At 42.5% G+C, this 27,295-nt stretch overlaps 1 protein-coding gene across 1 annotated transcript in view; it reads right to left on the bottom strand.

Annotated features, from left to right (window-relative positions):
* Nucleotides 1–354: 354 nt before the first annotated feature.
* The window catches only part of MED1 (mediator complex subunit 1), a 41,144-nt gene continuing 14,203 nt past the window's right edge, over nt 355–27,295 (bottom strand). The window contains exons 14-17 of the mRNA XM_075177065.1: nt 16,031–16,232; nt 14,851–14,946; nt 13,943–14,048; nt 355–6,957 (exon numbers count right to left, since the gene is read on the bottom strand). Coding sequence (XP_075033166.1) covers nt 3,711–6,957; nt 13,943–14,048; nt 14,851–14,946; nt 16,031–16,232 — 3,651 coding nt within the window. The 3' untranslated portion in view covers nt 355–3,710. The remainder of the gene's footprint in view (nt 6,958–13,942; nt 14,049–14,850; nt 14,947–16,030; nt 16,233–27,295) is intronic.

Raw genomic sequence — 27,295 nt, forward strand, 5'->3', positions numbered from 1 at the left:
AACTATTTCTTACAAAATTGGGCCACACCACAGTTCTCCTTGTAAAATCTTTGGTGCCCTATTCCGCATAAACTGGAGTATATTTGAATGAAGAATGCCAGAGACCTTTTAGCCAAAAGTGAATGAGGTCTGTAAAGTCTTGTCAAACATTCTTGGTTGATAGATGAAATTACTAATTTTGTCAGGTCTGACTCCCTGTTCTTGGACTTTCGCAAGTTCTATAGAGAACACCCTGAGCGCCGGGTGATTCCTCCGGTCTAGGTTGCCCGTGTCAGTGGTTGCTCTGGAGCAGACGTGTGTTGGGCTGGACTGGAGTGGCAGCAGGAATAATAATCCATCGCAGGGTCTCCACAAACTGCTGTTCCAGGCAAGTTTCTGAAATCCATCTCTCTTCAAAAAGCCAAACTTCTGACATGGCTATTGCTTCAGATTTTCCATTCTTGTTGAATGTCTTCTCTCCTTCTACACTGGAGTACACAGACATGGGGGAATACAATAGTAAACAGCTTAGTTTCAAAATGCCAACCACATTTAAAGTGGATACTCACACTATTAACACTAAATATAATGACCTAGAGATGTATCTAGTACAAATCAGTTCACCATAAAGCCCATTTTAAGACTATTACATCCCTTCATGTCCTTCTACCTAATCTCATTCTTTCACCAAACTTTGATTGCAAGTCATTGCTACTGCCAGCTCCCACACCAGTCCTGTTCATACTGCTGGTCTTTCCAATCATAGCATCTTGCTCCTTTTTCTGAACGATCCTTTGAAAACCATTAGCTATTGGTAGGTTGTCTTCACCACTCATGATGTTCAACTTTTAAAAAAAGCTTCAGGCAGTGACAAAGCTTTCAGATCTTCTATATCTACTAGATGTCTGGATAAACTACTAAAACTCTGGTCCAATCTACTGAACAAATACTTTACATTACAGAGGTCAAATCTGTCAACCAGTTCCTTCCACATTGCAATGCAGTAACATCAGCATCTTGTTGTTCTCAAGGTTACCCATAGGGGATAACAGCAAGGTTCTTGGTATAGCCTAACAAATCAATGTGGTCTTCAAGCAGAAAAAAAACAAAAACCTTAATAGATGGGAATATCTTAAATCATAAAATGTAAACATAATTGCCATCTGAAGGTGAAATAAGATAAATTCATTCTAAAATGGGCTCTCCACATCTGTCTTAGTAAAACTTATCCCCCCCCCATCTCCAGGCATTGGTACAAATGCTATTCATCTCCGACTGCGGCAGCAAATGACACTTCTTCCAGGGCAACAGCCTCAATGTGTAACTAGCAGGCACTGAATGATTGTAGGAGACAAACTGTCCAATCAGCTCCAGTGACCGCTATGTAGTCCTGGCAGTTTACACTCATTCTCGTAGAACCTGCAAGCCTGGCGGAAGTTTCAGTTACTGTCAGCGTCTGGGAAGAGCATCTTCCAAACATGGCACTGACATTTCTACTAGCTGTGGGAAGGGAGGTTTATTGAGGGAAAAATTACATTTTAGATGGAGTTTAAAGTGGGAATAAGCAAAATCTGGACCCACCCCCCCATTAATATTAATCACAGTTGCAGTCGGATTTTCTAGGCCACAGTCTTAAATTGATCTCGTATAAGGACAAAAAAGTCAAACTGAAAAAAATAAAAATAAAAAAATAATGGTTTTTTTTTAAACTTTGGACACTTGCTAGGCAATCCCACAAGTTCTAGATTTGCACTGCTGCAAGATGGAGAGGCAGCAACTCCCTAAGGCTAGCGATAAACTACACTTTGAGCAGCTTCACAGAATTAAATGCTTACATGCTGAATTTGCCTGTTTAGAGTTCCTTTCACACTATAGTTGATTCCATCTATGCTGATCACTACATTCATAGAGCAGGTCAGTGCTTGTGTGGATTGGAACTTGGCGTTTATGCAGACAAATGTGACGTGTATGTAGCACATTCCCAGGGCTAAAACACATGGCCATAGAAAGTGTCAATAGCCACAGCAATGTCTGCTTTGATTAAAGGATAAAAAGGCCATGGGCATGAGTTAATTCAGATATATGATGTAGCCCAATAATACACAGGCTTCAGATTTTCTTTCTGTTCAGTGCTACCTTGTCTGGGATGAGAAAAAAGATGTTCTAATGTCAATAGAAGGAGCAGTGTCTGTGACTTGCACAAATAGTTACTTGAGTGGGACAGAGATCACAATATATGCAACTAACCAAAAACCACACACAAGAAAAATGAATGCAATTCACTAACAATAATAAAACAAATATAACAAGTGTAATTCACTGATTTATATATAAATATATGTTGTAGGGTCCCTTCAGCTGTTTCAGTGTTTACTACAGTCAATAATTCTATCAAGCTAATGCATCACTGGGGATGGCTCACTAAAGTGAACATAGCAATTAACACATCAAAACCTGCACAGAAATGCACCATCTCTATTTGTAGTCTCTGCATTCTCTAGCAGTATCTGTAGACACTCAGCTTGCGTGTGCTGTAGCAGTCTGATGGTGCCACAAGGGAGAGGATGGGGACTACTGTGCAGATTTTGAACGGTGTCTTAGGTTGCTATAGCGCTATTGCAACAGTCTGCATGACTGTAGTAAGCAGTGGTAAAGCTGATGTCAGGAGGGAAATTGTACTTGAAAAAAAGCAAAATGTTATCACTACAGCACATTTTATACCAAATGTTTTATTTTCATAAACATTTCCTGAACTCTTTTCAAAATGTCTTAGTAGAATGACAAAACAAAAACAAACAAAAAAAACCCCAATTATTTACACATAGAAATGGCTATTTACAAAACATAATAAATGTAAAAGACTTAAAATAGAATTATTAAAAATCAGGAATACAAATAGAGGAGTGGGATGCTTTAAAAAATAAGACATTTTTTTAGTTGGTGTGAAACAACTATTTAGAACTTTAGACGAGATCTGTAATGTGTACACCTTTCACCAGTTAAAATTGGTTCAGCAATGTACATTAATTCAATACATTCTCAGAAGCACAGACCCCTGTTATAGCATGGTCAACTTATTACACCATATTTTGAAGTCTTTCTTTTTCTTTAATACTGAAGCATTTTAAAGTGGAACCATTGCTTACTCAGGTTGAAGGCAATCGATCAATATTTATGCCTCACCAATATCAGTAGCTCCTAGTGAATTGATAAGGTAAAGTCTCCCATGCCTCGTGGATGCCACTAGTTCCTAGTGAATGGATAGGCTGCGTTCACTTGAATATTGGTTCAATGGCTGCCTCTATGTGTGTAGGTGACAAGTTCACTTTAAAGCTGCATTACCACCAAAGTGGCAGAACAATTAAGGTTATCCTCTTAAAATAGCAAAAGGGGGACATTGGTTTTGAGCAGAATTACACAGTCCTGGTTTTCGGCTGAAGCTCCAAGACAAACCGCAAAGCCCCAGGACTTTAACAAGGGGAAGAAGTAATAGGTGGTAATGCAGCTTTAATAGAAGATAAAAAACAGAAGTGGTAAAAAATGTAATGTCTTGTCTTGTATTATATATACTATTTGGCCAAGTTACTACTTTTAAAATGGGATTTAAAAAGTAAAACAAATTAGTGGATTAATCCTATTCGCCACCAGTCAAATGATGCGTTTAAATACAAATTAGACCTACTGGCAACAGGACAAATAGAATTGAAACAGCACACATAGGTCTTATGAGTTCAGTTCCCTAGCAGAGCCACATCCATTAAGTCATCGTCTTCACCCATCAGATAAGTGGGACTTGGCCGCGCTGCTCTGTCTGAAGACAAAAGGGAGCCTCCACCCATGGATAATGTGGGGTCAGATGAAATTGGCGATTTAGACCAACTTTCTGGCTTCATGCTGTAAGATTTCTTCTTCTCACGCTCCCTATCCTTGTCCTTCAGCCTCTTCTTTTCCTTTTTGTGTTTTTTATGTTTTTCTGCACTGTACTCTGGCTGAGTACCCCTGCCACCTCCTCCACCATCATCTGAGCTGGGACTATTTTGATAAGATTTCTCAGCAATTGAGGAAGAACCTGACTCACTTTCACTGTCAATTGCTTGTGGGGTATATGCTGGTGATTTATTGTGGCTTGGTGAGCAACGCTCATGCTTTGGGGTTGAACCACTTATCAATGGGGAGCCATAGCCCTTAGGCATTTGTGACCTCAGCCCTTCTCCACTTCCTTCCCCAGGCTTCTGCAGCGTTACCTTTGCCTTGATGCTAGGTGACCCTCCGTCATGCTTGCTGATTATAATCTTGGCTACTCCAGTACTCCCAGAGCCCTTAGAATCCCCTTTCTTCGAAGGATCAGAAGATCCACCGGAGACTGAAACTTTAGATTTGTCTTTTTCACTCTTTTCCCGCTTTGCAGGGAAATCGCCTCCCCCAAGTCCATGTTTTGAAGAAATTCCATGGCTTGGAGCTCCAGGGTTGCCACTACCTCCAGAAATCTCCATAGGATCTTCCGAACCAGGGCCGCCTGTGCCCACCCCATGTTTGAGTTTATCTATAACAGCTGTAAGTGAGGGCTTCTTATTTCTGCTTGGAGACTTCCCTTTTGAGCTACCATGCAGATTCTGGGAGACATTGGAGCCACCTGAAAAAGAGGATGAAGATGAAGAAGAAGAGGAAGAGGAGGAAGAGGATGAAGATGAAGAGGAATTTGGCTTCTGTGAAAGAGATCCTGAAGACACAAGACCTGATGATGATTTCATAGTGGTATTCATACCTCCCCCTGACAAATGAGAACCCCCTGAGCCAATAGGTGATTTTGCTTTAGAGGAAGGTGGAGTCCCTGGCATTGGTTTCATTGGGGAAGAAAGCTTGTCAGAGCCTGCAGATGGTCTGGAGTGTGAAGGAGAGATATTGGGTTTGGTTAGCGAGGGGTTCATTAACACTGATGGCTTTCCTTGAGGTTTAGTCTTGCTACTGCCAGAACTATTGCCTCCACTTCCTAGCCCATGCTTGGTGATGGGAGATCCTTGCTTGCCCAGGGACTGAGAACCACTTTTGGACTGGCTACCTACTGATCCACTTGGACCAGTGTACATTCCACTTCCACCACCACCCATCTTCAATCCAGAAGACCCATCAGACTTGTTGTTTTTCATTTTCCCTGAGGTAGAAGAGGAGGATGACGAAGAGTGGCTGTGATGACTTTTGCTACTTGATGAGTTTCCTGAACCACTGCTGGAATACTGACTATGGGATGATGGCTTCCCAACACTCATTGTGCCTTTAGGAATCTGTATGGTGATTTTGGGTATCGGAGGAGTGGCCATGCCAGGAGGTGTCTGTGATCTTCCCGAAGTCACTGGAGACTTTGAACCCCCTGTACTAGTAGGAGGGGTGAATGGACGATTAGCAATATGTGAGGGTGACTTGCCATCGGACTCTGGCTTTTTGCGCTTGGGTGGCTTGTCTTTGCTTTTGCCATCACTAGAAGGTGTTCTGCTACGTTTTCCAGACTTTGCATCTAGTCCTGCTCCCTGATTTACACTCAGTCCTCCCCCTCCCCCATTACTACCTTCTTTTACCCTCTGTTTTTGTGGTCTATCTTTGATCAAATCTCCTCCAAGTAATGGGCTCTGGCTTCTACTATGTGCTTCAAGAATGTCCACCCCACCTAGTCCTTTACCACCTCCAATGATACTAAAATCTACAGTTTCAGCTCCTAGCCCTACCTTGTATTTGCCTTCGCTCCCATCAACAGGGATTCCTGAAACTACACCCAGTGATGCTATCATTCCCTGCCCAGAAAAGTCTTTAAAATCATGATCATCACTTTGGCTGCTGTCATCATTTATACCGTCATCAGTAAAACCACTTTGGCTGTTCAGTAGTTCTGGGTTAAAATCCACACTGTTGAAAAAATTATTAGAGGAGTCACTATTGGGACTTCCATTTGCCTCTGCAATGAGATCAGCAGCGTCTGCATATGGATTGTCTCCAGCACCTGCACCATCTACTGGAAATACATCTGTGTCAAAGAGGGTGCTCTGAGAGTGACCAGAGCTAGATGAGTCTCTGACAGGAGTGCCAAGGCTGGGGCAATCCTCCCCAGTCCCTGGTAGCTTTGAAGCTTCCTCTGCTATGTCCGAGAGGATATCCGTGACATCTGGGATAATTGTGTCCGTACTGGGAAGCCGCACCATTCTTTGCATACCAGACTGTGTATGTGTCATGGGCTGCTGGTATACAGTTGGTGGTGTGCCACACTGGCTAGGTGCTGGTGTGATGTGAGGTGTGTCCAGGGCATCACCTGCCATGCTTACATCAAATATTGGATTTTGAGAGTCCACATCCATAGAGAAGAGCTCCCTCTGGAAGTCATCTTCAGTTTGGTTTTTCATCTTTTCTGCACCTGTCCTGGGCCTCTTTTTCTTGGGTTTTCCAGTTCCTGATGGACCTAGATCTGTACGAGGAGATCCAGAAGAATTCTGTCTCTCAAGAGGGCTACTGCCATATAAAGTGGAAAAGTCCTGTGCTGGGTTATCCTTCAGGAGGTTCATTAGCATGGGATGGTTCTTAGTATTGCTAGCAGGAGAGGACACAGGTGGTGGTGTATGATGGGGAGGTGTGGGACTTGAGCCAAGATTTCCACCCACATTTCCTGTGATTTGAAGAAGGCTTGTTAGTATTGGATTCTGTGAAACTTTGCTGAAGTCGTCTCCATGTCCTGTTGAATCATGTCGTTCCTTCATACCCATGTTGAAGAGAGCAGTGATTGGTCCTGAGGAATATGAATTGGTTGGAGTGGTGATACCACTCAAGGTAGTAGAGCCAGTGGTCATGCCATAGCCTGGACTGCTGGCTGGAGGAAGGTTTTTCTTTACCATGTCTTCCACAGTCTCTGCAATAAGGGACAAAGCAGGTGTATCTGCCTGAATGGTCTCTGCTTTCCGGCGTATGGCTCGCATAGTCACTGGGATAGACATACACCTATGTAACAAATAAAAAGGGAAAACAAAAATATGAGACACACAATCACATGATGTGAATGAAAATACAAAATATAAAACAAAATAGTTTCTAGTTACAAATTACCTATGAATAGAATTAATTTGGGAAGCATCTTAAGTATTAAGAATTTACTTCAGATTGTCCCACATCTCTATATTGTTAAGGTCTTGAAATTAAATTTCCTGCACGGTGAATAAGCAATTATCATCTCTGCAGCTGTTCTCCCTCAATGGTTCATTACTTTTTAGTGTGCTGCAAAACAACAGTTAGTGGTACTATTACTAATTAGCCAATAGTATTATGTGCATATATTTTTTATATATATTTGGAGTCAGGGGCTGCTTCAGTGAATATACAGTCAAAACAAAACAAATTTTCTTAAAAGCACAAGCAGAGAAATCCAAAACAATGCAAAGAGGTGTTTGTAGCTGTCATTGGAAACAGTTTTTTGACCGCAATCATACAGATTCTTGATTGTTATTTCATCGAGCCCCCGATAATCGATGCAGGGTCCCTACAAAAAAAGAAGCCTGCACCAACGGGCGATCTGGATTCTGTGATAAATCCACACTCTAAGTACTCCTGTACTTAGATGATCATGACCCTCTCGCGGTCATCGTGCCATGCAGCAGGTTGATCAGGAAGTCACATTGTCTGTGGGGTGGGAGTGCCTATGCCTGCTTTTTGTCAAAGACCCTGATGATAGACAGCCTCTTTGGTCCAGACTTAAAATAGTATGGAATTTAGACTAAGCTCCAATGGGGCAGGGATTGATGTGAATGAGTTCTCTATACAGCACTGCGGAATTAATGGAGCTATATAAATAAATGATGATGATGATGATCATGAGGGATTACCCAGGATGATTTGGCTCCTAGGGGTGTGAATGGTGCTGAATGAGATCAGCTTTCGGTGACCCGAACCAACACACATCAGCACACAGTTGGCCTCGTGGGTTACAAAAGCTGGGGTTGTGGATCGTCCATCTCCAGTTTCTACAGCCACTGGCCTGATTTTAGGAACCAGGTAGTTCCATCTATAGGGAAAAGGCAAAGTCTATAAAATTCTCCATCATTCCAGAATCCAAAAAGGCCTCAGTGTCAACAGAGTAGGCATCCCAGGAGAGTACGATGGATAGCTGGAATTGAAGAATGGAAAGTGAAGGAAATAAGGAACCAATACTCTTTAAACATGCCTCCTGCTCTGGCGGTCAACTACATTTCTCAACTGGTGTGATCTTCTTAAGTCTGGACACACTTTGTTCCAGTGACCTTGGCACCCACAATAAAAACATTTACCTGTCTCTAGACTGCGAGTTCTCTCATCCATGTGCAACAAAGAACTCCTGCACTGCTTGGGCTCCTCAAAACTCTCAGAAGACACAGCACTGATTATCTGTGGCTGGTGAGCCAACTGGCGATAGCAAGTAGTCGCCGTTTACTTCTGAAGCGGACGCTCCTGAATGCGGGTGTCGAGCAGAATGCAAATGGCAAGGAGTCCCTCCAGGGAAGAGGAAAGGTCCAGACAAGTGAGCTTATCTTTTATTGGGTTCCCCCAATCCTTTCTGGAAGGAGGGTAGCAGAGCCTCACCACTCCAGTCGGTCTCTACTGAGAGGGTCCTGACAACAATGGCATGCAGCGTAACTGAGCGACAGCGTATCTCAATCTGGATTTTTTGTGAAAGCATTAGCTGTGCGACACTGAGAGTAAAACATTAGTCTCAATGTAGCCAAAGGCTCCTTACTGTTACCCATCAGTGGATCATCCCTTTCATGGAGTAGTATGGTCTAGGCAAAAGCCTTGACAGTCAGCAGGGTGACAATATACCCTACACCGATTTGCAATGTCACAAATAAGGCTGTTTGTAATTCAACATGTAGGCGAATCTGGGTCTGGGTTACCATCAAAATGTAAGGGTGCAGTAATTTTAGGTCTCGGACAACAAACTGAAATCTTGTGGTTGAGTTGGCTGACCAATCATTCATAACAGGCATTAGCTGTGAGAACTGCTTGCTTCAGAATGCCAGTCTCCGCTTCATGCATCTCTGATCGGTTGTGCAAAGTGTTACACAGCAGTTCTGCCCCAGTGATCCATGTTTAGCAGCAGCAAAATATCACTGTGCTTGCAGCTCCTAGGAAAGAACCACTTGGCTGGGGTAGCTATCAGAGACACACCATGTCTGGCCAAGCCTCTTAGTCCTGAGAGGACTGGTCGTGAGATACAAGCTGAAGTCAAAGGATTGTAGAAGGTAGAATAGTGATGGACGAAGCCAAAGTCAAGGGATATGAGAAGGTACGTGTTTACATCAAGAGTTATAATGCACGTTCCATGTGGTGAAGCCTACAGACTGACTGGATATCACTCACTGCCTTCAGCATTATTTAAACTCTACAGTCACAGCACAGAAATTCACATTACAAACTAAACTACAATGCTAAGCTCTATGGCAGGTAATAAACTATGAGCACAACATATAGAAATGTAATTGATTTAAGTAAAACATAGCACAACCATATAGTAATTATAAAAAAATGATAGGTTTGCGCTAAATGAATGGTAAGTAACAATAAATAATGTCAAAAATAAATTTATTTTATCAGTCCTCTCTTCTTAGCTACATTCGATGGGTTCAAAAGAAGATGACCCCAGTGCTCAGACTAGTCCAACAAAGATAAAGATACGCCTAGCGACTAGAAATAAAAAAGCCTTTGAGGGTTCACACAGACCCAAACTTGGGGGGGGGGGGGGGGGGGTCATTCAATTACTAGTGAAGTCCCTTTGGAGCCCGCGTTTCCAATTATCAAGGTAAGTATATCATTGCTGATTTTTGCTTGCGCCCGAGATAAAGTGCCAACAAATATTTATGAAAGCAAATACTGTGTTACCATTCTTGTATCTGCAAAATCACAGCAGTAAATTTTGATGTAATTGTGAAGATGAAAACTCTTTCCATAACCTGTCACAATAAAAATAAATTATTCAACACCCCCCCCCCCCCATGTATTTTAGTGAAGAAACTTGCTTACTTATTCTGTCATGGTAAAGATGCACTGCTGTGTGTCCTGTACTTGGTCACCCACAAAGGTACACAGAATACAGATTAATTCTGGTTCACGAGACATAGGGGAAGCAGTATCATCACTCAGTAGCCTGTACTCAAGCCACTGAAGTGACACCACTGCTGCATGGACTGCAGCAAAAAGAGGATTTTTTTGCTCACCATAAAATCCATTTCTCTGACTCCATTAGGGGACACTGTGGGACATTGGGGTATAGCAGGCAGACTAGGAGTAAAGTCACTTTAAACATAAATCTTTAACAGGACACTCCTCCCCTACGATGCCCCTTCGAATCTGGAGGCAAGTTCAGTTTTTGTATAATCAAGCATACAAGAAAAGGGCAACAACAACATGAAACAAGCCGGAGCAAGTGGAGGGTGCGCAGCGTTTCCTAATGGAGAGAAACGGATTTTACGGTGAGGAAAAAAATCCTCTTTTCTCTTTCCTGTCTGTTGTGGGGGACACTGCGAGACATTAGGGACATACCAAAGCTGTCCTTAAGGGGATGGACTGCTCTGGAATTGCTGAACATAACACCTTGTGCCCAAACCTAGCATCTTGAAATGCAAAACCCTGCAACTTTTAAAATTTGCAGAAAGAGTGAACAGATGACCATGTCGCATCCTGGCACAATTGCTCAGCTGAAGCCCCATGACGCGCTGTCCACAAAACACCAACCGACACAGAGGAGTAATACAGTTATATTCCGAATGTGTGAAAGCGCTATTGTAATCTAAGTAGACTTGCCTGCAAACAGACGCTGTGGATCTCCGATCGCAGCAGGAGGGTGACTGGAAGTTATTCCGACTACTCAGGTGTCCGTCAGTGGGTATTCACCTCATCGCGACCTCTATGACTTTTATTTTAAAGTGGCAATGTCAGGACCTCGCAAGTTAAGTGTTTAAACACTTAACCTGCGGGTTCCTGACATTGCCTCACGAAAGCGACAGACGCACGGTTCTGGACAGAGTAATGATCCGCTTCTCTAAATGCGGGTTCTGGACCATTTCCGGAGAAGCTCTCTCTGTAGTTAGTCCAGAGTGAAACTGCGCGAACAGCACAGACTCGAAATCCAAAAAGAATCTGGTCTTCCGGGAGGTATACCTTCTGCCCCACCGTGTTGAAGCGGAGTCCCTGAAAACGCATCTGTTGCTCTAGATTTAAGGGGGACTTGATTACTTGGATAAGCTCGGCACCCAGCCGTGGACTTCCAGAAACCGAATCTTTAGCTGAATGTGCTTCAGGAGAAGTGATTCGGATGTCGCATTCAACAACAGGTCGTCCATATAGGGCATGATAGCGACTCCCCGAGAATGCAGGAGCCCTGCCATGACGACCATTACTTTGGTCATCACCCGCGAAGCCGAAGCAAAACCAAAAAGGCAGAGCCCAGAACTGACAATGATCGTTGCGGACTGCAAAGCGGAGGAGACAGCGATGCCCCTCCCAAATGGGAACATTTAGTTAGGCATCATTTATGTCGATAGATGGCAGGATTTCCCTGTATTCCATGCCTGCAATTACAGAGCGCAACAACTCTATCCTAAAATCTCAGCACTCCGAACCCTCCTGTTGAGAGTTTTGCGATTTAGGAGCGGATAAAACGATCCATCTGGCTTTTGTATCAGAAAGAGATTTGAGTACAGCCCCAGACCTCTTTCCGGCGGTGGGACCGGGACAATCATAATAGACACCAGAAATCTTATGGGAGCTCCAGACTCCGGAGGGCACAGGAAGGCAAACCTGTTGTGAAGACCCTGTGTGGTGGGAAGCTTACCAGGTCGATAACATGGCCACTTGTCACAATCCCCTGAAACCAGGCATCCGAAGTCGATGCCTGTCATTGGCCCATAAAACGCAGCAGACGGGTCCCCTACAAGCAAGTGGTGAGAGATCATGTCATGTGGCGGGTTTGTCACATGGCCTGGGAGCCCCACGACTGCCAGAGCCACGGCCTCTGTGGGGGTCCCCCCCTAAAGAAAAGGACTGCCCTCTGGAGGGAGTTCCCCTTGACCTTCCAACAGGACAAAAGGACCAAAACCTTGGTGTTCTTGGTTTAGCATAGTTAACATGCAGAAAGGAGCTCTTGATGCCAGTGGCCACCCAAACAATCTGTTCCAGCATGGAACCAAACAGGATGACTCCTTCAAATGGCAGATTCCAGGGTACACTTGGAGTCTGAATTAGCCAACCAAGAACGCAACTACAGAGAATGGTGGGCCGCAATCAGCCTGCTATCATCTAAGTCTATAATGGTCTATGACCTTGCTCTCTTCATCCCCTGGACAGAATATAAATCCTCCTTACTGACAAATGAGTTCATTATCCAAGAGATTAATTCTTTAAATTGCCCACTGGCTGGGAACTATATATTGTACAGAAAGCTCCTTCACAATCTTCAGGCAACTGTTTATCACAGGCTCCATATAATCGATGCTGATGGGCATCATCTTTTTTTCCCTTCCACGTGCACTGAAAAACTACAAAGAAGGATGCCTAATAACCAAGTGACCCAGTAGAATAAAAGCATCCCTAACTAGGGACTAAGCTAGGACAAGTACTCTCTGACTTTTAGGCTCAGGCTCCATGATGCTGGCAATCCAATGGTGCTGATGTCCCCCACAGGTATTCATCCGTTCTGCTGTGTCCTAGTCTTATGTCTGCAGATAATATTTGCAGAGTTCAGTATTTTCGCTCCTGGGGCTAGATTTACTAAGCTGCCGGTTTGAAAAAGTGGGGAACTTGACTATAGCAACTAATCAGATTCTAGCCATCATTTTGTAGAAGGTACTAAATAAATGACAGCTAGAATCTGATTGGTTGCTATAGGCAACATCCCCACTTTTTCAAACCCGCAGCTTAGTAAATCTAGCCCCTGGTGTTTAAACCGCCAAGTAAAATTCATCAGCCGTACTGTAATGAGACTGCAGGGAACTGCACTACGGTTCTAATGTTGCACTTATGACTTATGTTTCCTTGTTGTCCTCCGTCTTTGACTTGGAAAAGGAATGCACACAGAGGGTCAATATGAGAGGCACTTTAATTCAAAACCAGCGCGAGGAAAGTCATCCCACGACTTTGGCTACACTACCAGTGGCGTATTTCCGGGACTTCCAGAAACCAGTAAGCACGCTGCAATACAGAAACAAGAATACACTATCTGTGCTAATCTATACCTCAGCTAGAGACATGAAAAAAACCCCACCAAGGAATAAAAGGATATGCACTATATACTATATATATAGAGAAGGTATTAGCTTACTGTGTAAGCCTGTAATGGAGTGTTGAAGGTGTAAGTCCTATTTTGGGGGAAAAAGTCCTTATCTTATCTCTAAGCATTCATCAGCTAAACAATCTAGCAGAGTGTATCTAACATTTACCATTCATATAGGGTTTTCCATTTTCACTGGCTCTCCAATGAACCAGGTAAGTGGAGCACATAATGAGGCTTATTTAATAACAAGGTGTGAAAAGCAAATGTGCTGTAACAGTAGTCAAGATATCAGCATGGCACTAGTGGTTTAATCTTTAGTGCTATATAACCTGGGATGGCACACAGCTAGTGGTGGCAGATGGGCAAAAGAAGGACGTGGAAGGGCAGATTGATGTACATTTTATAAAAAATCATATGAATATGTTTAATTTATTTCTAATTATTGCTAACCACTATGTGTGGGGTCATGTGCTGACTGCACCTTCAGACCCCTTTGTGACCTTTGGTACAATAGGATTTGTCCAATTTGTCCACCCATGTGTGTCTTCAGAGTGCTAATCCTCTGTGTGGGGCAGCACACAGCCAGCAAAACAAATAATTATCTAATGTTTTATAGAACTCTGTGTGGAATTGTGTGGAAAGGGCAGGTACAATTAAAATATACAGACACATACATCATTTTTAATATACCTCTGAACCACTTTGGTGATGAAATCATCCGTACAGATGAGAGCGTCAGAAAGACCCTTGTACAATTTACAAGACACATGGGTGGGGTCCTGAATGTCCATCACAACTGTAATGGAGACAAGAGGAGTCAGACCGGGTATTTGAACACAAGTCTATAGGCAAAACATGTCAGACAGTGACTTTCAATAGACAATTTAAAATTACCCTCTCATATCCATCTTTTTAATATATATTTTCATAACTAAATCTATTTATAAGTAAAATGCCACAACACACCACATCTTTTAGTGCTGAACAGTTGTTCAAGAATGTAAGATGACAACATTATGGAATTTCCTTAAAAAAACACAACAAAAACAAAAAATAAAAATCTTTCACATTTTCAAACCTTTATCCTAAATATCTATAGTTCTGACAATCTATTAAGCTAGCACCAGGTTACATAAAGCTTAGTGGTCTTTAGGTACAGCAGTTGTTTACTGGAATTTAGATTTCTCGCCCCCAAAAAAAAAATTTAAAAGAAGAGACTTCCATAAATTTTGCCCGCATAATATATTAAAATACAGTATTGTTTCACACTAACAAAGAAATTGGAGTCCAATAATAAACAAATGTTTGCATAACAATACATGTAATATTTCTAGAACAATGGATACAAACAATATGATAGAAAATATGCCAGAAAGTTAGGTACCAGCAGAAAATGTTCAAAGTCTGCAACTACCTATGATTGGTTCCACCCTTATTTACATAGGGTACACAGTGTGTTCTAATTTTCCTTGCTTTGCAATTCAATCTTGGGGTGTACAGACTTATATGCATGGTGCACCAACATTTTAAGAATGAAGTATATATAAAAGGTACATTTAATAACAAACTCCAGACCTTCCCATGCTCCAAGCACTTACCACACACCAAAGAATCATTGACTGGATGCTGGAAGGATATGCTGATGCAAGAGTCAGAGAGGGGAGAAACCTCAAATTGCAAGAGGTTAGGGCAGTCTAAGGAGACAAAGAGGAGTGAATCAGTGTGTGTATAAAATAGGAGACTAACATAAGAAACCCCCATTTGTTTCATCTAGAATATCCAGCATGGATAATCTACAGTAAGTCAAGCTCTCTAAGATTTTGTTGGGGGCTCCTAAACACTTTCTTGGCTGCAGCCTTTTCCTATATGTAAAACACAGCAGTGTATATCACATGGTGAAAGTAACATCCTACACATTACTAAATTACAGTCAAAATGCAAGAATATTAAAATATATTAACAGTGTACTTGTGGCCTATACAAACTCTAGACAGCCATTTTAAGGAGTTTTACAGGATCTATTAGTTCACTAACAAACCTGCCATATCACTGAGGTATGAGGCACAGTGTGCCAATGCCATTGGTTCCTTATAATTTATAAGCTGCCTCCTCATGAACATTGATTTGAGGTACAAAATGGCTGCCTTCACTGTGCGTAAGAATACTATAATAAGAGGGAGGTTATGTAGGTATTTCCAGTCACAGAGAGACCCAATTCATCACATTACATATTGCTAAACCCTATATTTACATCAAAAGTTAAGATAGAGAGTTCTGATATTTGAAGGCACTCGCTAATATACCAGTATATAGACTCTCGTTGTTGCATTGTTAAGGAAAGAACACAGAGGATTATTAGGGGACAACAAAGTGGTTGTTTCCCCTATGAGAAACTGTTTTTAATATTTTCACTTTCCTACTTTTTCACTTATTTTAAACAATATTTTGCAATTTTAGTGTAATATTACCATACCTGACAAATCTTAATTATACGCAATAAAATGTACATATTTTTTAAAATCAATATTAAAGACAGAGTCTATATACTGGTATATAAGTGAGTGTCTCCAAATATCAGAACTCTCTTTTCTTTTGATGTAAATATAAGGATATTGTTCTGGGAGAGCACCTCATATTAAATATAGATAAGGGATATATACTGATAATTAAGAAATTCCAGACTCTATTGGTGCGGATATCCTTTATTTATTCTATATATTGCTAAATCCCACATTTAAAGTAGACTTGAGGAATCTAGTGACAGAAGCAGTAACTTACCCTCTTTTATTAAGGTGCGCTTCACACAGCTTCCAATCAATGTGTTGCAGGCCATCTGATGTCGGATTAGGTTGAGGATGGTGGGGACATGTCCTGGGTGCTGGAAGGGGATCTTACTCAGTAGGGTCCCCTGCAGGCTCCTTCCATCAGGGAGAGGGGCATCTTTATTGAGAAAATAGCAATGCTGCTGTCCTGGCAATGCCTGAAATAGAACATTAAAGGGGCTCTTTAATCAAAATATAGTTGGTGAAATTCACAAACCGCTCTTCCTACAAAATTTTGTATTTTAGACTTGTTATTAACGTGATAGTGACAAACTTATGTGAATTGCTTGTTTAAAAAAATAAATAAAAAAAAATATATTCAGTTTATCTTTAACAAAAAAGTAATTGTTATTTTAGGACCAGAGCCCATCTTTTAGAATAATGTTGAAACAAAGGAAATAAAATTAATTTTGGATGTATAGAATACAGGTTAAATAAAGTTAGATATGATGGTAATATGGCTACGTCCGCCTCTATCGAATACCTTTCTAAAACGGACTTTCATGTTGCAAATAAGGGGATTTTTATACTCACGATAATTCCGTTTCTCTGATTCCATCTGGGGGACACTGCTACCATGGGGTTGTGCGAGGGGAGTAGAGATTGGCACTTAACTAGATAGCTAATGTATCATGCTGACAAACTCCTCCCCTCTGCAACCCCCCTGTAGCCTCTTTAGTTTAAGTATAAAGTCCCAAGGTAGGGGAGTCAACCAGAGACAAACAGCAGAAAAGCAGAAGAGGGAGGAACGCAGATGGAATGAGAGAAACGGATTTATCGGGAGTTTAAAAATCCTCTTTTCGCTTTCATCCTATCTGGGGAACACTGCTACCATGGAGACGTTCTAAAGCAGCCCCCTTAAGGAAGGGGCCACTCTGACAGCTCAGCACATAGAGCACTACGGCCAAAACTAGCGTCTGCCGACGCAAATACATTGAATTGATAAAATTTTGTAAAGGTATGGACTGAGTACTAAGTGCCTGCTCTGCATAACTGGTGCGCTGAGGACCCATTTAGTGCGGCCCAAGATGCCCCCACTAAACGGGTAGAATGGGCAACAATACGATCTGGCACAGGTCGGTTAGCATTGATATAAGCCTGCTTAATAGTCGACGTAAGCTATCTAGCAATTGATTGCTTGGAGGCCGGCCATCCTCGTTTTAAGAAGTCAAATAAAATAAAGAATACGTGCAGCGAATCTTTGATGTCATATGGACATAGATTTGGAGAGCTCCAACTACATTCAGAAATTCCATAAAGCCTGTTCCAGACACTTGTGGTTCCTCTGTGAACACTGGAGCCACTATTTTCTGGTTAACATGAAAACCGGAAACCACTTTTGGCAGAAAAGTAGGAACTGTTCTGAGAACCGCCCTATCATTGTGAAACACAAGATATGGTTTACAACATGAGAGCACCCAGTTTGGAAGCTCTACGAGCTGACGCAATAGCTAGCAGAAACGCAACCTTCCATGTTAAGAACCGTAACTCCGCAGTCTGTAACAGTTCAAAGGGAGGTCCTTGAAGCATATTACGGACCAGATTAAGATCCCAGGGTACCGTGGGCGGAACATATAGAGGCTGGATATGCAAGACTCCCTGTAGGAAGGTCCTGACGTCCGGTATGTCTGCTAGGCAAAGGTGAAAAAAAAAAACTGAAAGGGCAGAGATCTGCACTTTTAAAAGGACCCCAGGCGAAGAGCACCATCCAGGCCATCTAATGTAGGTACACCAGATGCAGTGTTATACGCGAGCAGAGACTGACTTTCTAGCACGAAGGAGGGTATCCACTACACGTGGAGACAACCCTCTGGACCTTCAAAGGTTGGCCTCAACACCCATGCCAATAAATTCAGCCAAGGTAAGTCCGGTTGATGGTCCTTGTAGAAGAAGGTCTTCTCGAAGATATAACCGAAGACCTGAACCTACCACCATTAACATAATTTCTGCATACTAGACTCGCCGAAGCCAAGCTGGAGCCACCAGTATCACTGGGAGTCCGCCCTGCTTGACTCCTCGAAGGATGCGGGGAATGATGGAAATGGGAGGGAACAGGTAAAGTAACCTGAAGTCCCAGGGCATTGTCATTACATCGACGGCCACCGCCAGTGGGGTCCCTTGCTCTTGAACAAAATTGTTGACCTTTTGGTTGTGACAAGATGCCATTAGGTCTCTGTCTGGGCTCCCCCATCGTTAGACCAGAGACTGGAAGTCTCCGGATGTAGAGACCATTCCCCTGGCAGAATTGCATGCTGGCTTAGATAGTCTGCTTCCCAGTTCTGGATGCCTGGAATAAAGACTGCGGAGATGGAGGGAACGTAATTTTCGGCCCAGGTCAAGATCTGAGCCGCCACCTCCATTGCTCTTGCACTTCTGGTGCCCCCCTGTCTGTTGACTTGACACTGCAGTGGCGTTGTGGGACTGCAGACGGACCGGTTGGCCCTGCAGGATGCACTGTGCGCCCTGTAAGGCCTTTAACATGGATTTCAGTTCCAGTGCATTGATGGGAAGAGATGTCTCCTGAGCGGACCAGAGTCCCTGAAGTCTCAAATGAAGGGCCACAGCCCCCCATCCCCGTAAACTGGCGCCTGAGGATACTAAGATACAAGACCATGGGGCAAAGGACCTGCCGACTAGCAAATTGTCCTGGACTATCCACAATCTGACAAGCATATCAATTGGCGCTCTAACTTTTGATGGGATCCTGAGCACTTTGTTAAAAGGTCCCATTGGAAGCAACGTGCGTTAAGTCGACTGTAAGGGAAAGTCTCGAAGGTCAACACCATTTATCGTAGTAGGCGCATGTATAAGAGGACAGATGGTTTGCGGCAGGTCAAAACTTGAGTCGCAGTGTCCCGCAAGGATCCTGATTTGTCCTCAGGCAAGAATACCTTCTGTTTGTTGGTATCCATGATTAGTCCCAGAAAGGTCATTCTCTGGCAAGGGGTTAACTGGGATTTGGTCTGATTTATGAGCCACCCATGCATCTCTGGGATCCTGATGGTGAGCTGTAGATGGTGGTCGAGCAGATGAGCAAAGGCAGCCTTGATTAGTAGATGGTCAAGACAGGGCACTATTTGCACACCTCTGGAATGAAGAGAAGCTGCCATCACCATCATTATTTTTGTAAACACCCTTGGTGCTGTTGAAAGGCCGAATGGGAGTGCTCTGAACTGGTAATGAGAAGGTCACACTGTGAATCTGAGAAGAGCCTGATATGCCTTCCAGATAGGTATGTGGAGGTAGGTGTCTTGGATGTCTATTGACGCAATGAACCGTTTTGCTTCCAGTCCATTGATAACCAACCTGAGGTATTCCTTCCAAAATTTGTCCAACTGCAGGTGTAGGTTCAGTATAGGGTGGAAGGAGCCATCCGGTTTCGGACCAAAAAGAGGTTGGAGTAGAAACCCTGTCTCTTTTGATGTTACAGAACTTTCCGGATGACTCCTGCGGAAAGAAGAAAGGCAACACAGAGGAGCATTGCTTGTCTTCTTTGTGGGTGGCGGAGTAACCTGGTTGCGAAAAATCGACGAGGGGCTGGGCCGGATAGGTCTATTATGTAACCTCTCGTCATAATCCCGTGAATCCAACTGTCCTCTGAGGACTCTTCCCACTGATCTTTGAACAGAAGCAGACGTCCCCCCCCCCTCCCGCCGCCACGAGAAGGGGAGACGTTAAAGCTGCCGGTTTATCCGGGAGCTTGGGAGAAGGACAGTTTGCGGAGGAGGAAGACTTACCTCAGTGCAAGTGTCCTCTAGTGCCAGATGGTCTGGACCTGTGTGTGTGTGTGTCCGACCAGATGAGCCCCGACGAAAAGGTTGGCTAGATGAGCCCAACCTGGGTGTCCTAGGCTTTGACTGGTAGGAAGGTACTTATGCCTCCTGTTGCCCGTCAAATTATGCTGTCCAATTTAGGCCCAAATAGTACTCCACCTGATTATGGGAGAGACTCCAAAGATTTCTTTGATTCGGTGTCTGCATCCCAGGCCTTCAGCCATAGGGTCCTCCTGGCCGCAACTACCGTTGTGGAAACAGAGGAGGAGATGAAAGCTGCGTTTTGGGCAGCTTCATATACGTATCCTGAAGCCTCCATGGGATGAAGGGCCAGGGGAATAAAGTCTGAATTCTTTTGCCAACTGGTCAGCCCATGTTTCCATAGCCCTGGCAACCCGTGCTGATGAAAACATGGGTCTAAATGAAGTGCCTGCTGCAATGTAGATGGACTTTAAGAACTTAAGAAAGTCTATGTTAAGGTCAGTGGGATCCTGCAGGGAGGCTGTCCCTGGAACAGAGAGTATGGTGTGGCGAGGTAAGCTTTCTACTGGTGTATAAACCCTTGGGACCTGTTATCAACGGTTTAGATCGTCCTTCTACAATGGGTATAGAGCAAGGTAACTTTGTGGAATAACAAACCTGCGAGCAGGTTGTTTCCAGGATGCTTCTGCAAGGGGCTTGGGAGGAGAGTCTATTGTTCCAGAGGTTGAAGGGAGTACTGCAGCAACCACCGGAACCTCTTCCGGTATAGAAAGCAGTTGTACCAATGTGGTAACCCCCTGCATCAGGGCAGCCGCTCATGCTGGTGTTTCCATTATCGGTGGTGCATTAGTCTGTGCCTGCGCTACTATGGGAACCCCACCACAGTCAGTACAGAGCACCCTCGGGTCCTGTTGTTCAATGGGTAATTTAACTGTACAATTGAAACAAGCATCATACTTGCACAAGGTGCTTTACCCTTGTCAGATATTTTATAAGGAACAGTGTCACAGCAATAAAATGTAATAGAGGCAATCACACAAGAAATAGACAGAAGACACTAACTAGTCTAAGACAGAAGTCAAAAGATAGTATCCTTGTTAAGGCTATGTGTGAAACAAAAGAATATCTATTCAAGTAGTTTTCAATCTATTAACATGAAATAAGTTTTTCTAATACACCCCTATCTAATTATATTGAGTATAGAAAAAGATTTTACTGGTACTTAGCCTCATGTCTGGAGCAGGAGGTCTGTCAGCAGCTCTGCGTGTTCTCTCAGAAGTAGCTGCTGTCTTTCCTGGGCAGATGCTTTTGGCGCCTTTTGGAGAGTCCAAAATGTCTCTACAGGTGAGGGAGCTGTATTACTTAGCTCTCTCCATCCTGCACCTCTGCCCCTTTTATTTTTTATAATGCCAGCACAGGCAATTTACTGCCTCTTCAATAGGCAGTAATCGCTAAATACTTTATTGCTCTGGTTACTGTTGTGGCTGCTGTAATTGTTAGCCAAGTTCCCCCCCTTCTTTTTCTGAGGGGACTTGGTATATTCCATAATGGCAGCCTTTGATGCTGATTACCGGCGCGCTCTACCACTCGCGGTAGCGCCGGTAATCAGGTAAAGATCAGTGTGACAGCGGCTTATAAGCCATCTGTCACACTGAGAAAGGGGAGATGAAACAAAATTCCTCTGCTGTCAGTGAGAGCCCTCCAGTTCTCACTGTCCGACAGCTGCCCCCTTTCACTGAACTAGTGAGCTCTATATAGGACAGAGCACACTCCTGTAAGGAATATAAATAAAAAGTAAAAATAGTTAAATAAAACAGTTATAACTGTAAGAAATAACCACCTAGCATAAGTAAGCCCAGCTCTCTTGGGCACTCAACGAAAACTGAAGAGGCTACAGGGGGGTTGCAGAGGGGAGGGGTTTGTCAGCATAATACATTAACAAATCAACTAGTTAAGTGCCAAACTCCCCTCCCCTCACACAACCCCATGGTAGCAGTGTCCCCCAGATAGGATGAAATATTAAATCATTTTCATTAATTCTTTGTTGAATGAAAAATTGTTAAACAGTGTCTAAATATCTGCAGTATTGTTAGGAATGCTGACATGAAGAGTCATTTAGTTTTGTTTTTAAAAGTATATTTCCATTTTCTTTTCTTATCTGCTCTAATGAACAGTGCTTAGAATTACCACCAACTTTTCTCCAATCGCCTCTAATCTAATGATCATCCTTGTTTACATATTCACGTACATATTACAAGTATTATTAATATATAGAATTTATTAGAGACTAAGCACATTACCAAAACCTCAAGCTCTGTTGGGAGAATTATGCCTTCACTGTTCAAAAGGTTTTCTTGTGGAAAAAGAGAAACGGTTGTGTATCTTCTACTAGGGAATGTATGTAACTATGCCTTTACTTTTTTCTTTTATAAAATAAATACTAGAGTCTAAATTTATAAAAAAAATAAAAAATATATTTTTCAAATATTATACTCATTCAACAGTAGGGGTGTGCACCGGGCACTTTTAGTGTTTTGGGTTCTGATTAGCTTGAGGTTTTGGGTTCTGATTTGTTTTGCCAAAACACCTGACGAAAGGTTTTGGATCTGATTTAGGGTTTTGGGTTCTGATTTATTTTTAAAAAAGCGCCAAAAAATACATTATTTTGGTTTTTGTACACTCCTACGCTATTATTAACCTTAATAACATTCAATAACAATCATTTCCACTAATTTCCAGTCTATTCTGAACACCTCACAATATTCTTTTTAGTCCAAAACATTGCACCGCAGTAGCTTTCTGGACTGCGTAGTGGAGTGGCCCCGGTACCCAATTTGGTATCGGGGGCACAATACCTCCTCCAACTGGTCTCAATTCCACTGCACATATGGCTGCTCCTCCATCCTCTGCAGCATATAGAGGGTGGAGTTCTAGCGTGTCAATACCTCTTGTTTTCGATCATGACAGTGCATTTTAATTATTTTTGGATTTGCCCCCAACACTGAATGTAGTTTAACATCTGATACGCATCTATCTGGACTGTGTAGTGGAGTGGCCCCGGTACCCAATTTGGTACCGGGGCCACAATATATCACCCTCAACAGGTCTGAATTCCACTACACAGATGGCGGACACCGGATGGACGTCTAAAACCAACATAGATGTTAAGACTGCAGTTCCTCTTTTTTGGGACTGCACAAACAATTAACGTAGTAATAAAAATGGCAGTTACTCTTTTTGGAACTACAGAAAGAAAGAACGTAGTAATAAAAATGGCAGTTCCTCTTTTTTGTAACTACAAAAACAAAGAACGTAGTAATATAAATGGAAGTTACTATTTTTTGGAACTACTGAAATAAAGAAAGTATTAATAGAATCGGCAGTTACTCCTTTTTTGAACTACAGAAAGAACGTAGTAAATGTAATATAGATTGCAGTACCTATTCTCTGGAACTGCTTAAAGAATTAACGTAGTAAATGTAATATAGATTGCAGTACCTATTCTCTTGCACTGCTTAAAGAATGAACGTAGTAAATGTAATATAGATTGCAGTACCTATTCTCTGGAACTGCTTAAAGAATTAACGTAGTAAATGTAATATAGATTGCAGTACCTATTCTCTTGCACTGCTTAAAGAATGAACGTAGTAAATGTAATATAGATTGCAGTACCTATTATCTAGAACTGCTTAAAAATTGAACGTATTAAATGTAATATAGATTGCAGTACCTATTCTCTGGAACTGCTTAAAGAATGAACGTAGTAAATGTAATATAGATTGCAGTACCTATTCTCTGGAACTGCTTAAAGAATGAACGTAGTAAATGTAATATAGATTGCAGTACCTATTCTCTGGAACTGCTTAAAGAATGAACGTAGTAAATGTAATATAGATTGCAGTACCTATTCTCTGGAACTGCTTAAAGAATTAACGTAGTAAATGTAATATAGATTGCAGTACCTATTCTCTTGCACTGCTTAAAGAATGAACGTAGTAAATGTAATATAGATTGCAGTACCTATTCTCTTGCACTGCTTAAAGAATGAACGTAGTAAATGTAATATAGATTGCAGTACCTATTATCTAGAACTGCTTAAAAATTGAACGTATTAAATGTAATATAGATTGCAGTACCTATTCTCTGGAACTGCTTAAAGAATGAACGTAGTAAATGTAATATAGATTGCAGTACCTATTCTTTAGAACTGCTTAAATATTTATTTATTTTATTAATTTTGTATAATTTTTAAAATAAAATTGGTTTTTTGTAATTTTGAAGAGATTTTAATAATTATAAAATTTTTATGGACTTAGCACAACTAAGCACAGGACTAAAGCACCACTGGACTCAGCAGGACAGACACTGGCCAAAGCACCACTGGACTCAGCAGGACAGAGCACAGGACTAAAGCACCACTGGACTCAGCAGGACAGACACTGGCCAAAGCACCACTGGACTCAGCAGGACAGAGCACAGGACAAAAGCACCACTGGACTCAGCAAGGACAAAGCACTGGACACAGGCATAAAGCACCACTGGACTCAGCAAGGACAGAGCACTGGACACAGGCATAAAACACCACTAGACTCAGCAAGGACAGAGCACTGATCACGCAGGAGCACCAATACCCTACACACCCTCCCTCTTCCCTGATGTCAGGCGAAATGAAGATGGCGGCCGCAAGGTGAGTATTTATGACATCCGAGTCTCGCGAGATCCGACGCGCGACTTGGATGTCATAGCCTCGGTTTGGCTTCGTTCGGCGCCCGGAAGTTCCCGAACAGTGCTCGGATCCCTGTCGGATCCGCACTGTTCGGGTGGGCTCGGATTAGCGGAATACGAGCCCGCTCATCCTTATTCAAGAGACATACAGTGAAAACATATTTTGAAATAATGTAATCTTGCAAATCTGCTGACAAACAGAAATGCTTCTTGGAAAGGACGGTAGAGTACAGCAAGTATACTAGCATTGTTTACGATGACTTAAAGACAGATTCCCTTCAGAATACATGGAAAGTTATAATTGGGTGTTCCCGAGTAGAATAAATGATACCATTAAGTTGTAGGGTTCCAGTTGCTGTGTTACTACAAGACCCTGTCAATGTCTTAGAGTTCCACAATAGCTAGAACGATCTTGTCTAGGCCCCCCATAAATTGCACTTGGTAGCTGGTCTGTCAGATGTCGGAGAGCTTATACAAGCAATAATTGGACTGAGATTCAAGAAAATATTGCCAGTAACTTGATTTGATTAAGAACAAATCACTTATAAACTTTGGTATCTACTCAACTTGGCTCCTTCCTTTCACCACATCTGGAAGGGCAGTCCAAAACTCACATGTGGCTGAACATAAGGGACCCATCCAAATGGAAAAACAGGTGGACATCCCTCTTTTGCCAAGGTTCTTCCACTTCCCAATCTCATCAGACTACCGTCATCAAAACAAACATATTTCCACCTTCTCTACAAGTGGTCCTCCACAGACTGTAAACAGACTATTGCATGGAACATAGGACATGTTTTGTTAAAAACACTGCAAAAAGGTTCTGCAAAATCTGGCAATCATGGGCAGCACATCATAACTTGCCACTGAACATAATAACATGCTCATTCTCACTTATAAATTTCAGACTAGGAGGCTCTCTAAACCACATACAGACTCTTTTCTTTTCTGATTTTATTATTTTCTTTCACTCCATCACTGATCTCTTCTCTCAACCCACAACCTTAATATCCAAAAATTAGATCCCTGGTTAACATCTATTCTTAAATATCATAAATTGTATTAAGTTCAAGATATGATTATTGCAATTGATTGTACTATTTTTTGCTTGTATTGCATTCTGACTTATGCAAAAATTTGTACGTTTCCATTAGTCCTTCAATAAAATATCAAGAAATAAAATAGACTAAGGTTCAGACTATAAGCAGCCACTGTATAATGAAGGGCAGTTTGAAGTCTAGAGTAGCCACATACTTTTTATTAATTCCACCTAATGTGTATAGTGTTTCCTAAATACACTAAAGGCAGCCATTTTGCATACTAAACCAATATTCATCCTTTGAATTCATTATGAACCAGTTACATCAGTGAGACTCCAATTGATGCATTCTCTTGAATATTGGTTCAGCAAAAAGCAAAGCAGTTAAAGCCAGCCGAGGTTAATGCTAATACAGTAAGGGACCTTGGCTTAAAAGATCTGGCATTAGAGGGAGCTGCCATGGAGAAGCCTCTGCCTTGGCATGATGGTCGGTGTACTACAACCTCCTTAGCCAGTCCAGAGCGACCAGGAAAACCAAGGAGTCATTTCTTATTACCTTCTCTATAAATCTCGGTAGCATAGCTATATGAGAGAAATAAATGGGAGAGATAATTCCAAGGGACTGACATGGCGTCTGTTAACAATGCCTCTGGTCCCTTGTCCTGGAGCAATAGCTCTCCACCATGTGGTTCAACTGGGACGCCATCATGGCAACATCCGGTTGACCCCACTTTTCCCACCAGCTGCTGGAAGATGTCTGGGTCAAGAGACTATTTCCCGGGATGAAGGCTCTGCCTGCAGAGAAGTAAGCTTCCCAGTGCTCTACATCAGGGATGAACATCATCACAATAGCTGGAAAGCTTCACTCTGCCCAACGCAAACTCCAACTGGTTTCCTTTATAGCCTGGCCACTCTTGTTGATTTAGGTATCCAGTGGCAATGTTGGACTGGACCTTTACTGCCCTTCCTCAAATGACCGACTGAGCTCTTACCAGTGCACCGAACTTCCAATACATTTAATCAGGATTTTTGCCTCTTCCAGATTCCAAAGCCCCTGAAAATAGTACTGCAGGGTAATCTCCTTCCTGTCCCTGAGGCTGCGATCCGTGGTCACCAGACTCCAGTCCCAAATGGTGAAGACTCCTGTTGAATTTATCGCCCCACAATAAAGGAGCAACTGGAAAACTCTTTGGGACCGCCTGATGCCTCGGAGTGGTCAACTGCAGGTTGCATTTGTTCCACTTCGAGATTCGTTCGATCTGAAACTCCTTGGAATGGAACCTTGCAAACTGTACTGGAGACCATATTGCCTAACATCTTCATACAGAAGTGCACAGACCCCAGTCTTCTAGCTAGTAGAGACTTCACCCGTCCCTGGAAGACTATATTGCACTCTGGTCCTTTCTGTTGACCTCCACGAGAGATGGAGGACTGACTTATGGAGGCCTGGCCACTTGGCTTCCCTGGGTAGCAAAAGGAGTGAGAACTAGGGCATGAGACATTTGTAGGAAGACAATTACTCTTTCCCCTCTGTGGCCCAGGAGATGATATTGTCCAGATCAGGGCCAAACAAAACCTCCCAAGAAGGGCAGATACTGCTGAAGCAGAGATCCTAGCATTCACTAGTCCAGTATCAATTGTAGCTTCCCCTAAGGGCCTCTCGGATATGCTCAACCACAGTTAGCAATAATATAATATTTGT

Source organism: Mixophyes fleayi, chromosome 6, assembly GCF_038048845.1.
Source record: "Mixophyes fleayi isolate aMixFle1 chromosome 6, aMixFle1.hap1, whole genome shotgun sequence".
NCBI classification, from domain to species: Eukaryota; Metazoa; Chordata; class Amphibia; order Anura; family Limnodynastidae; genus Mixophyes; species Mixophyes fleayi.